The 13,195-nt window shown below is 40.5% G+C and overlaps 1 protein-coding gene across 6 annotated transcripts in view; it reads right to left on the bottom strand.

Moving 5' to 3' along the window:
* The window catches only part of KCND3 (potassium voltage-gated channel subfamily D member 3), a 278,188-nt gene that overhangs the window by 264,175 nt on the left and 818 nt on the right, over positions 1-13,195 (bottom strand). For 4 of the 6 annotated variants that reach the window (XM_081864942.1, XM_081864939.1, XM_081864944.1 and 1 more), the window contains exon 2: positions 1,993-3,159. In XM_081864942.1, the coding sequence (XP_081721068.1) occupies positions 1,993-3,098 (1,106 nt within the window). In that variant the 5' untranslated portion in view covers positions 3,099-3,159. Of the gene's footprint in view, positions 1-1,992; positions 3,160-12,614; positions 13,035-13,067; positions 13,177-13,195 lie in introns of those variants that run through there. The other 2 variants (XM_081864940.1, XM_081864941.1) reach the window with 2 other exon arrangements.

Below are 13,195 nucleotides of genomic sequence, written 5' to 3'. Positions count from 1 at the left end.
TTTTAATTTTGTTACATGTGGAGCTCATGGAAGGCTGGGTAGCTTTAAATAGCTGGAAGAGAAGCGACGAATGGTTACTACAATCTCATATGGGGGAGAGAGAAAATGTGTTTCTCTTAAGGTGCCCCCAGGTTTTAAGCAACTAAATCGCCCACCTGAAATGTTAAAGTTGTTTTTGTTTTTAAAAGCTGTCAATTCACCAGGATTCCTGTGAAGTTTGGGAACAAGTAGAAAAGTCCCAGGGGCTATGAATTCCCTATTGTTGACTAGATTTGCACCTGTCTGAGCTATTTAGGCACATGAACCACAATACAACAGCAGGTTTATAACACACTTAAGCCCATCTATTTCCATGGGTTCAATGCAGTGCCTTTTTTTTTTTTTTAAGAAAAAAAAAGGTGCCAGTATTCACCATGAAGGTATTACAGTAAGTGCCACACTTTTAACATTGGGGGGAAGAAGAAGAAGAAGAAGAGTTTGGATTTGATATCTCGCTTTATCACTACCCGAAGGAGTCTCAAAGTGGCTAACATTCTCCTTTCCCTTCCTCCCCCACAACAAACACTCTGTGAGGTGAGTGGGGCTGAGAGACTTCAAAGAAGTGTGACTGGCCCAAGGTCACCCAGCAGCTGCATGTGGAGGAGCGGAGACGCGAACCCAGTTCCCCAGATTACGAGTCTCTCGCTCTTAACCAGTACACCATACTGTCAGTACTACGTACCTTTGAGTACCCCAAGAAAAGAAGCACTGATTCAATGCATAATTCTGTGTTGTGTTGTTAACATGATGTTATAATGGCCACAAATCTTCATTGACCCATGAGTTGTTGGCGCAAACTCGGCCATTTCCTGTTAATAAGCCAGTTCTGTTCTCTAAAACCTTACCATATCTCAAGACATTGTTTTCAATACCTATCTGGATTGAAACAGGGGTGAAGGAACAATCTAAATGTCTCAAGAGCCAAATTCACAATGCTTTCTTTTTCCTTTTTTTTAAAGGACATTTTAAAATGTTTCAAGCATACACTGTTCCTCAGAGGCATTTGTCAATGCATGAAAAATATTAAGCATGGATCGCCAGGACTTTTGTTCATTGCTAACACTACATGTTTAGCATTTGTCTTCTCATACTCATCCCAAGCAGACATTTCTGTGCTTTTATAGTTGCGCTTATAGGATGGGCAATGAACAAACAGAGTATGTTCTAAAGATCTGGAGAAGATCTAAAAGTCCTAGAAGGTCCGCTTGAGTTGACTGTAAGAATATAGCCTGAAAGACAGTTGCTGCTGCTGTTGAAGATTATGAATAACATTGTCATTTATTTATTTATTAAATCTGTATACTGCCATTCATCTGAAGAGCTCAGGCTGGATCATCAATACAATTGTAAGCACTGCTGTGCTTAAGCTGACATCTTTGAAAAAGAGCAGATGCTCAAACTATTTATCTGCTTGATTTTAATTCCAGTAAAAAATAATAATAGTTCATTGTACCATTCAGTTATTTCCCACTCCCCCCTGTTTCACCTTCTGCCAGGGTCAGACGCTCTTCTTTCATTTCAATCCTTATTTGACTTTAATAACATTTAAACTCCTGTTGAAGGCAATGTGAAAAGCACCCAGATAATTTCAAAGAAAGAATGGATTCTTTAAACCAATGCAAAAATGAAGATTCTTACAGATCCCTGCTCCTTATGCCAAAACTGGAAGCAAGATAGATTGCAAGGAATGCCAGAGTTAAAACAACAGCAATACCTAAGACCTCATTTTGAACAACAATATGGACCAGATGTCACTGCTGCAAAGCCATCATGACGTTCTGTACATACAAATGTTGGAGGTTGTGCACAAGACAGCATTGAAAGTAAAAGAAACAGACCTCAATAGCTGCTGAAGCTTAGGTCTAGGTTTCAGAAAAGGTAACAAGCTTGGAACCTCATCCCACCCATCAGCTCATGTGACCTTTGGTCAGGAAAGAGAAGTGAAGCACTTACCCAAGAGTTGTCATGGTGACAATAGTGTACCAAAAAGAAGCTGGGATGCTGGTGAACTTGCTGGCTGAAGATCCTTTCTCTGCATAAAACATCACAGTAGCAAAGATGATGATTGCCATAGTGAGAGAAAATAGAAGAAAACCAAGCTCTGAGGCACAGCTCTTTAGTGTGTACCCCAGGATTCGCAAGCCTTGGGAATGACGGGAGAACTTGAAAATCCGGAACACCCTGAAAACCCTCAGAGTCACAAAGGCTCCACTGACATCTTCGTTGTCTGTCATCACCAAGCCAATGTAGTACGGCATAATGGCCACCACATCGATGATGCTCATGACACTCCTGATGAACCTGTAGCGACTGGGAGCCGCAAAGAGTCGCATAAGGTATTCAACTGTAAAAATCATAACGCAAGCTGTGTCCAAGCAGAAAAAAGCCATTCCGTACCTTTCTCCACATGGCAGTTCCTTACTGCCAGGGATTGTTCCACATGGTACAGTCTCCACCACATTGGTGATCACAGAGACAGCAATAAAGAAGCCGGTGACATAGTAAAAGACTAAGGCTAAGGTGCTGGTATGGGGGTTCTCGAAGGCTCGCCACATGGTCTGCCGGAAGCTCAGAGCTGGCATAGACTCTTGCTTATTTTCGGAGTCATTGTCATCCATCAACCGCTCAGCATTTTCCCGTTTCCTGTCTTTGTACTCTTCATAGCAGCAGTCCCCAATGATATCGGGTAGGATCCCATAAAAGGCAAGCTCCTCATCATAGGCTGAGATGCATTCATACCTTGGGTAGTGCAGTTTTCCAGTCCTGTAAAAATTTAAGATACACCTAAAGACATCAGGGTCCCGGTCGAAAAAGTATTCCTTTGTGTCTTCGTTAAAGAAGAACTCTTTTTCTGTGCTGCCAAGCAGAGTGTCAGGGTACCTCTCCAAGGTAGTCCTCCAGGTCTGGAAGCGCCTACCACTCACATTAAGAATGATGAGCTCATCCTGTCGTTTGTTTTTATCCGTTGGGGCCAGTGGCATCGGACAGTTGGCAACTGGCATCCATCCTATGGCAGCCGCTCTGGCAAAGGGCAGCCATGCTGCTACACCTGCAGCCATGATGGATCTGATGGAAGAAGACAGCTCTTCTAAAAACTGCTTGACTTCAGTTCAATTCCATCTACAAATACAATTAAACAAAATTCAGAGTGAGTGGCCACTTTGCCTTTGATGCTATCTTTATAATGATTTAAGACAGTTGTCACCAACTTGGTGCCCTCCAGATATTTTGGACAGCAACCCCTACCAGCCCCAGCCAGCATGGCCAGTGATAACAGATGATGGTAGTTTCCTCCAAAACATCTGCATTAGGTTGGGGAAACCTTGGTTAGATGGTAGAGCAAAATGCAAACTAGGTGAGGCAGATTTTCAGTGGCAACCACTGTACATTAAGTCTACCTGATGACATCTTGAAAAAGACTCCTGCTGCCCTCTTAAACATTCATAAGGAGTTGGTTAGACATATCCCATGGATAAGCAACCCTCTCTCTCAAAAAGCATACTGCAATCACCTTAACTGGATCCCTGCCAATTTTAATTCATAGCCTATTTCCAATTGTAGAAAGATTGGAAAGGGGTTTCTTAGGCAGCAAGACAGAAGTAGCCAGCTTTCTGCTGCTCCAGGGATTGGGCTCTCTGTTGATTCCACCCCCAATAAAACTCCCTAACTGTGATAGCCAAACATTACTGCTTAGAACAATGAATGTTTTAAAGCACTCATGACAATCAGCGTGGAAAAAGTTGTGGCATTATTACTGGTAGAATTTTTGAACAGCAAATTATTCCTCATTAAAAGCATTTAAAAGCAGCATCAACACACTAATTTAAATTTGCTTCCTCACAAACAAGCTTCAGATATCATTCCCAGGTGTAAACAATGGGTCCTGATTTAGAAACTCGGAAGTGCAACAAGACATTTCACAAAACGTGTTCTGTATGTGGAAAAACAACTCCTAGTGGTTCGTATTCACATTTAGAAGTATGTGGGGTAGCCTATCCTCATGTGACCTGTGTGGTAGTACCCATCACATTGGCATATTCAGTCATCCACATGAATATGCTGTCCAGTAGAACATTCCCCCAACTTTGTAGGTTGCTCAGTTTCCCCAGTTCCTCTGGGAGTGACCTATATGTCAAGCAGACAAAAACCTGGCTGTGCTACTTTTGCCCAATGTTGTAAGATCCAGTTCAGCTTTGCATATGCATTGCATATCCACTAGCACAACTTTTTCATCATGCATGTAAAGTAATTTCTGGAGCAGATCATATATGATCACTCCAAATATAGCTGTCAGAAGGGTCTAAAAGTGCTAATTTATTTTACTGGACGACTCATCCGTAGAGTTATCTGTCACAACTGCAAGACCAAGATTGATTTCTAATAATCACAGTAAGTGCAATGACAATGCTAATAAAATAGTAGGATATTGTGAGAACTCACTACCAGCAAGTGTTACTATCAGCTGAAAGGTTTATTGAAGTCATACATATTCAGGGGCCACTTCATTATCCAGACAGTGGTCTAGTGGCTGCAAAAAATGATTCCCTCAGTAGAGAGACTGGCATTTGTTGGGCTAATGCTGAATCCTTAGGGATTAGAGAGGGCTATGTGCATACTTATGGTAGGCACTGTTTCCTCTTGCCAAGAGAAAATGCACACCTCTCCCTAATCCCTGGGGATTCAGCACTAGCCCACCAGATGCCAGCTTGCCTACCGATTTGCTTACGGTAATAACAGGCATATTAATAATGTGTTACAGGCTACTGCATTATGAATTTCTATTGGAGAAAGCACACATTACCAACAGGGAAAGTCAGGCATAAGCACCATTGAAATCAGTGTGACTCAAAAGCACAGTTATGTGCATATACTTTCAATGTGCTTCAAGTGTGTCTTGCTGGATTGCGCATAGCTTTTTAAGCCATGCATTAGGATAGCTGGACTATCTAAAAAGAATGAGCAGGGTTTTCAATTTTGCCTAATAATGCATTAATGATGAGCATAGTACTTTGTGAAAGTGGCTTGGAAAGATGTTGCATAGGGAGATAGATTATACAATGCAAATATGTGCATGTTTTCTCATAAATAAGGCCCCTTGATTTCAAGGGGACTTGCGTGCGAGGCTTTTTGGGTCATATTTATGCATATTTACTCAGAGGTAAGCACAGGAAGGATCTCACCTTTGCAGTATATTGACAACAAAGCATCATTAGAGATACATTTATACCTGCCTGCATAGTAACCAACTGTAGTGTTGCTTCATATAAACACTGGATTTTTAATTGGTTAATTACTAGCATAGCTGGCTATATGCCATTAATAAAAAGCAAAAGTGTGATCAGGATATGCAGCAATCAAATTTATTTTATTTTATTGTAAAACTACATGCAAATTATCTGATTAACAAATTATTCCAGCTAGATATCAGGATGTAAAATGGAAGAACCTCACAAATTCAGAGGATTTTGTCTCTCCATTCACAGCTCCCAGATTATTTTCCTAGAAAGAAGGAAGATTCCTATATTTAATTTGAAAATTTTTGTCCTTTGGCTTCAATCTACTTTAAACAAGAGAAACTTACACTAATTATAGTAGACCAGCAGCTAAGCACCTCATCGCTCATTTTCTGGCAATGTTTTTATATGTATAATTTCTCCACTGGCAACTGTCTTTTTCTTGGTTACCTCAGTACGTCAGAATGGTACAGTATATTAGATATTAGACCACTGTAGTAGGCTAGAGTGGGTTCTTGAAAGAATGAAAATGTTTAAATTTCTGAAAACAGCCATTCTGAGAATGGCCGTATGTTGTGTATGTTGTCTTTCTTGATCTTGTGTGAACAAAGTGCACATTATATCAAAATACAACTCTTCAAAAAAGCCAGTGAGGGTCTTTCTAACCAAAACACCAAATAATAAAGTACAATACCCACCTACCAGCATGCCTAGGATGAAAATTAATTTTCTAAATCCAAAGAACTAGCTGTTAAAGGGAAGAAAAATGTACTTCACACTGTTGGTGAATATCCCGATTGCACACTGATTTATGTCATAGTAAGGGTTTGGGTATATATGACCTTATAAAATCTGCATCCAAACCCTTTGCTTTCTTTACCTTTCTCTTCCTTTGCATTTACTCTCAGATCTCTAGTGTTTATTTTCAATTATTTAAGTATTTGCATGTCATTTTTCCACCTCACAAACTGCCATAGAAACAGCTGTTTAAAACTTTTAAAATAAGGATAAAACATAAAGAGAAGGTGGGAAGAGGCCAGCCAAAAGGCAGAAGCAGTAAAATGGACGTTATCATACCAGCCAATGAAATTAGCAGTCAAATTCTATAAAATGGCAGATTATTTTTTTTTAAACCACCCCAAAAACCAGAAGATTACAAAGGAAGCCATTAAAAGACTTGCTGAATAAACTAGCTTCAAGGATTAGTGTTCTGCTCTCCTATATAAGTGAATGGCCACCATTCATTCTTACAAAGAAATAAAATGCTGCATTTGAGCACAGCCACAGCCCCCACCCCCCAGTGCAGGGAATGAGTCATATTGCACCCTTTCAGAGGATTCAGAATACAAATCTGCTTTCCCCATATATTCTGCCAGTTATAATGATGGGCATTTTGCTAGCTAGTATCCAAAGTTCACTACTGGAATTATCCTACAGTGATCCAGGACCTGATATCTTTCTGCCTGGATTGCTACAGTATGTTGTATGTGCAGCTGCCTTTCAAAGCAGCCTGAAAACTGCAAAGTAACTGGGACTGGTTGTTAGGAACATATCATACCAGTACTTTTGAATCTTCTCCAACATGCAGTCCATTTCTAGGTCCAGGTCAAAGAGCTGGCCTTTAATGCCCTTCATTGCTTGGGACCTTGGCATATGAAGAATCACCTCTGTACATGACTATATCCAACCTTAAGATTATGTGCTGACCACCCATGCCAATTCTGAATGATAGTTCAGTGTTTCAACATTCTTGGTTTTGAAGTTCTGTGGAACGGGAGGAATCAACTCAAACCCATACTAATCAGGGGTGAGGCAGACAATATGTAATATAAATCATAATACAACAACCACCTGGAAGACTGAGGAATCAGAGTTACAGTGTGCACATTCAGGGTAACTTTCTAGATTTTGAGAATGTACCCCACCTGAATCCACACACCCAGTTTTGAGGGGTGGGGAAAGTTAATACATAAACACATCATGGTATCTCCCTTGAAAGCTATCAGAGTGAGACTGATATGTCCATTCAGAGAATATAGTGTTTATTTATTTTATTTATTTCATAAAAGTTATATACCACTTGATTGTAAAAACTCAAAGTGGTTTATAAAAGAAGAACAGGCTCCACCCTGTGTCCATCTTCAAGAGGGGCAGGGGTAATTGATGCCTTACAAACAATAAAAATGCACAGGATAAATTCCTAAGAGAGATGATGTCAGAATTTTCAGATTTGCTTGGTAGTACACAGTGTCCCGGGGTGGCGCTGTGGGTTAAACCACAGAGCCTAGGACTTGCCCATCAGAAGGTCGGCGGTTCGAATCCCCGCAATGGGGTGAGCTCCTGTTGCTCGGTCCCTGCTCCTGCCAACCAACAGTTCGAAAGCACATCAAAGTTCAAGTAGATAAATAGGTACCACTCTGGCGGGAAGGTAAACGGTGTTTCCATGCACTGCTCTGGTTCGCCAGAAGCAGCTTTGTCATGCTGGCCCCATGACCCGGAAGCTGTACGCCGGCTCCCTCGGCCAATAAAGTGAGATGAACGCCGCAACCCCAGAGTCGGTCACGACTGGACCTAATGGTCAGGGGTCCCTTTACCTTTACCTTACACAGTGTCCCCACCACTACCACCATCCTGTTCAAGAGGCTAGCTTTAACACAGCTGCAAGTTGGTTGATAATATTCCAGCCTTTTGTTCATTGACAGAACAAAGTCACAAATAGATCCCAATAAGTCAGTGCTGAAAGCAGCTTGCAATACTTTTGATGCCAGTCACAGCTTTTCCATTTGCCTGGGCCTTTTACTGTAGCCCTACTGCATCCTTAGTTGCTGCCTTTTAATATTGTTTTATGGTTGTACTTTATTGCTTTTACTGTATTTTATGGCCGTATGTCCATTTTTGGTTACCTTTATTGTTCACCACCCTTTAACAAAGTGCAGTTTATCAATACCTCAATGAATAAATGAAATGAAATGAACAGAAAGGTACAGAATACCATTATGTTGCTCTAGAAGGCGGTTCCATGCACTGAGCTGAGAGTACAGGCAAACTCTGATGAGAGCTCTAGCAAAACATACAATTCACTTTAATCCCTGCAAGAAGTAGCATCTATGGACGCAGAACAGAACTCAGAAGTCATATATTTCTGAACCTACTGCAGATTCCCTGATTTAATATGAAACCAATTTTAATGGGAAACTCCAAGAAATAATCAAACCTTAATTTAAGTCAATTCCTAGGTTCACAGTATTAGACTCAATGTCATTTCAGTATATTGGTCTATAATGGGCATGTCAATGAATAAAGCAGGAGCTTGCAAAGTATGCACTTCATACACAGTTCTCTCCTGCTGATGGACGGATACTGATGATAGAACAGAATGTAAAACTTCCAACATTCTTCCACAACCAAAAATGAAAAGAAGAAAGGGCAGGAGATATGTTACCAATGAAGAATTTTGTGATGCTCACGGGCTTGAGATTCTGCAAAACGTACTGGGTTGTATCCCATAGTTGCCAATTCCCTGATGGAACACACTTCAATCGCCCCCCAAAAATTGCTCCAGGGGGTTGGGGAGACCCTTTGGATCAAAGAGCCTCATCAGTGCAAGGGAGACCATTGGCTACAATCTGTGGTTACTGGTTGACATTTTGTTCCCTGGCGGCAGTTTTTTCCTATGAGCAAAGAAATGTTACATTGAGACTTACATCAGAAGATGGTATGAGGATATAATCATTGGAACCAGTTAAAAAAACTGAACATAGAACCGTCACATGATCTGCTACTTTCCCATGACATCAATGAAAGCCAATTCTTTAAAACATGTGTGATTTTCTATAAGTTACCCTCTTGATACATGGCCACTTATTTTTAGTAGCTCTGCAGAAGATTCTGATAACATTCAGGGATTGCATCAAACTACTCGGGGCTCACATGGCTAAGCAATTTTAATGGGAAAAGTAATATGAAACACAGGCTGCTCAACAGAGACTTTTAGAGAATACTGGTTGGGCATGGAACAATGCTGGATTTATGTGGTAATTGTGTGACTGAAAAGGAGTTCTTCTCAAAATTCCTTAGAAGCATCAGAATCTACAACTGCGTAATGTAGATCTTTGTTATAAATTCCAGCACTGTGTGCATGGCCACTCCACAATGTTGCCAAAGGCACTCCTAATGTGTCCCATAAAGCATTACTTAAGACACTAATAGATCATAAATGGGTTACACATTTTAAAACCACTTTTTAAAAAAAAAAGAAAGAAAAAGAGCCTTCTGGGTCTGTATGCTTACTCTGAAACTGTAAACTCTAGCTATCTGCACAAGAAATTAGAACATCTGAGTGAACTGGAAACATTATGTTGACATGTTATCACTTTGAGCACAATACTATGTATGCTTATTCAAAAGTAAGTCCTGCTGCATTCAATGGCACTTACTACCATTCCAAGAACATATGCATAGGACAGCAACCATATCTATCAATTCCAGGAAGTGCAGACAATTTTCTGATCATGTACGGGCTGTTGGCTGAGGCTCCAACATATAAGTTACATTTCAGAAGTCAATAAGTATTATTATTATTATTATTATTATTATTACTACTACTACTACTACTACTACTACTACTACTCTTTTTCTTCTTGTTGTTGTTGTTACAATGTGGTATAATTCAGTTGCTTCCAGTAATTTTGGGGAGTATATTTTAGGATATCATTGATACTATGTGGAAGGGCCATGGCTCAGTGGTAGAGCATGTGCTTTACATGCAGAAGGTCCCAGGTTCAATTCCTGGCACCTCCAGGAAATCTTGAAGAGCTGCTGCCAGTCAGTGCAAACAGTTAGCTAGATAGACCAATGGTCTGAGTCAGTACAAGACATCTTCTTATGTTCCTAACACTGAATTATTTCAATTTCTATCTAGGGGTTGCTTCAAAGTGGGATAAAGACAGAACTGAAAAGGTAGCATGCAAAAGCATAAAATATATAATTGGTGTGAAACATTGATCTATGTACGTGTATCACTCAGTGTTTTATTACTCGGTAGTTTGCAGATGAAGGGCTGTGAATGACTGCTGCTGTTGAAAAGTTATATGCTTGAAGTAAAATGAGAGCAGAGGAAAAGTCTTGTCGGTGGTGTTTGATCTGTAATGGCTGTTTCACACATACAAGTCATTATGTGACACTGCAGTTATTGACCATTCAACATATAGGTATTCATTCACTCTTAGTTCCATTGACAGAACTTACTTCCAAGGGGATGCAAAAACTATGCATTTGTATTGCCAACAAATACTAATAAGGAAGCAAAGTTAATTAATTAATCAAATCCAACTGTTGATCTTGATCTTTCCTAGACTCCACCCCCACCCCACCCCCCAAAAGTAAAAGCTTGAGAGGAAAGACTGCACACAGTATTTTATGTAGCCAATTTAGCAGCAACAGGTTAATGTGTGGAAAGGTATAGAAAAACCTCTCTTCACATACAGAAACACAAATGCATATAGCATTGACAATAAGAGTATTGTGGGCCATGCAGAATCCATTCTGCAAAAGTGCCCCCCCCCCACCATCACACACTGTTGAAGACAATAGTTCACTTGTTACCATTTCAATTAAACATATACAAACATGAATTGTAAACTCCACACTGGGGCAATACCTTTATTAGACCAACCAAGTGGCAAACTTTTGAGTTCACCAGAACTCTTTATCAGGTGAGATGTTACACATAGTGGGCGTGTGATCGGGTTAGGGGATGACAAAACTCAAAAAAGAACAGCTAAAAATTCCTCATCCCCTCGTCCCCGCCTTTGTGTAAGACATTTCCTGAGGAAGAGTTCTAGACAACCCCCTTCTCACAATTTGGTAACTTTTTAAATGGTTCTAATAAAGCATTGCCTAAATGTGGATTTTGAAGTGTTCAACACCCTCTTGAACCAGCTATTGTTTTTTAGACATTTTTTAATTCTAAAAAGCTAAGCATAACACACACTAGACAGAGATGTCTTGACAGTATCTTTTACTTGGCAGTCTACTGATGGTATTTCGACTAGAGGAGATTGTGTGCATGGTATGACCCTTTAGACTGAAACAAAATGTCAACAGACTGTGGAAGCAAACAGACTGTGTTTTCTCTAGGTAAGTGCCATGCCCCCCAAAGGGTGCAAAGAAAATGGTAATCCAAGGCTTTCCTGCTCTCTCAAAAAGATCTGCTCTTTCCAGCCACTCCAGCCATCCTTCCACATGTAGAAATAAAGCTTGTTTGAGCTATGTCTTGCTTTATTGACAATAATTTTATTTTCACTTTGAAAATTCGAATCCACACTCTTTCCGGGATCAATAGTGCACTGGAGAAAAACTTTAAAGAACCACATTTTTATTCCTGTTCATTTAGGGGGGAAAGGAAATAAATGATGGACTTAGATGACACCATATCAATATTTCTGGGTGTCACCGATCATCCCTAGTTAGACTTGTTTTAAGAAACTTATGTTATCTGTAGAAGCAGATAAATGTAACTTCAAAGAGCAGGGAAGGCTGACAAACAGAATAATGTGAGTTTCATGGAATTATAAGAGCAGGTGTTTCCTTTTTAAAAAGTCCTTTTTATGTGGGTCAGGTTCCAGTTTCAATGATCTTTTCATTTAAAATGCAAACTATGCTCAGATGAGATTTCTACACCCTCTCTCAATTAGATCTCCTCCTCCACTTTCTCCCATGGTAGATAATAAAACTTCTTGCAAAAGATTTCCTCTCTCTTTTCTCTAGCAAATGTACTCAGTGAAAGCAAATCTTAGAGCAACAGGATAGAGACATGCAAACTTCATTAATCCAGCCTCCCCCCACCCCAGCACATAAAGCCAGCATAAAGCCAAATTAGCCAGAACTTACCTTGATTTTTTTTTTAATCACCCACACAATAGATGGAAAACCACACATACAAAATGATCATGGAACAAATGAAGACCAGTCCTTTGGGCTGAATGTGAATCACCTTCCCTAAGTCGGAGCTCTCCACATGCAGTTTGGAGGAATTGGGCAATAGCAGCAGAGGGAAAGTAGAGAAACAGCTTATCTTGTTATTGCTGAGCCTGGTAAGCTCCTGGATTGACAAGATGCACTTGCCTGATCAGTCCTATCCAAGCACTCCAACTTTTCCCTCATTTGCTGGTGAAGAATGGGGGACCAGAATGTCTCTCTTGGAAGGTAGCTAGGAAAGCAAGGTTATGAAGGGAGAGACTGTGTACACTGAGAGAGAGACACCAATACATGAAGTTATTCATCTGCATGCATGGCTTGACATAGAAGGGCGATGTGACATGGGTGAGGAAACTAAGTTACCTGTTGGAGGCTCTCCACTTAGATAAGCAGGCACCGTTTCTTAGGTACGTCTTGCAGCCAAAGTTGCTGATGCCCATTTTTTTCTTCCTTTCAGCTCTTTCCTTCAGCTCCTATGCAACTCTATGATTTCTGGTTCTCATCCCTTCGATTTTCCATGTATGCACATCCCTCCCAACAAACACGTTGAAATTCTATACTCAATTACCTGTGAGTTAAGTCCCATTGAACCCAACGGGGCTTACTCCTGAGTACCCACGTATAGGATTGCCCTGCGCCTTTATTTCATCCCGTTTTGGGTCAAGTCCGATTTTGCATTTTGTCTTCCCACCTTTGCCTAAATCTCCAAATCCGAGCGCTCTTGCCTTTCGTAGTTAAAAGAAGCCTCAAGGAAGTGACTGATGGGCTACAGCGGGGCTTAGTGACTTCGGTAAAGTAATACAAATGCATACATACATGGAATACAGGCGCTCAGCTGCTTTCCCCGGCGTGCGTCATCTCATTCGGAGATTCAGATTATACTTAAGCAGTGTGTGTGTGTGTGTGTGTGTGTGTGTGTGTGTGTGTATGTGTGTGTGTGTGTG

This window comes from Podarcis erhardii (genome assembly GCF_964252035.2).
Source record: "Podarcis erhardii genome assembly, chromosome: 6".
NCBI lineage: Eukaryota > Metazoa > Chordata > Lepidosauria > Squamata > Lacertidae > Podarcis > Podarcis erhardii.
Note: the sequence above shows the minus strand (reverse complement) of the source record. Positions and strands in the feature narration are given on the sequence as shown.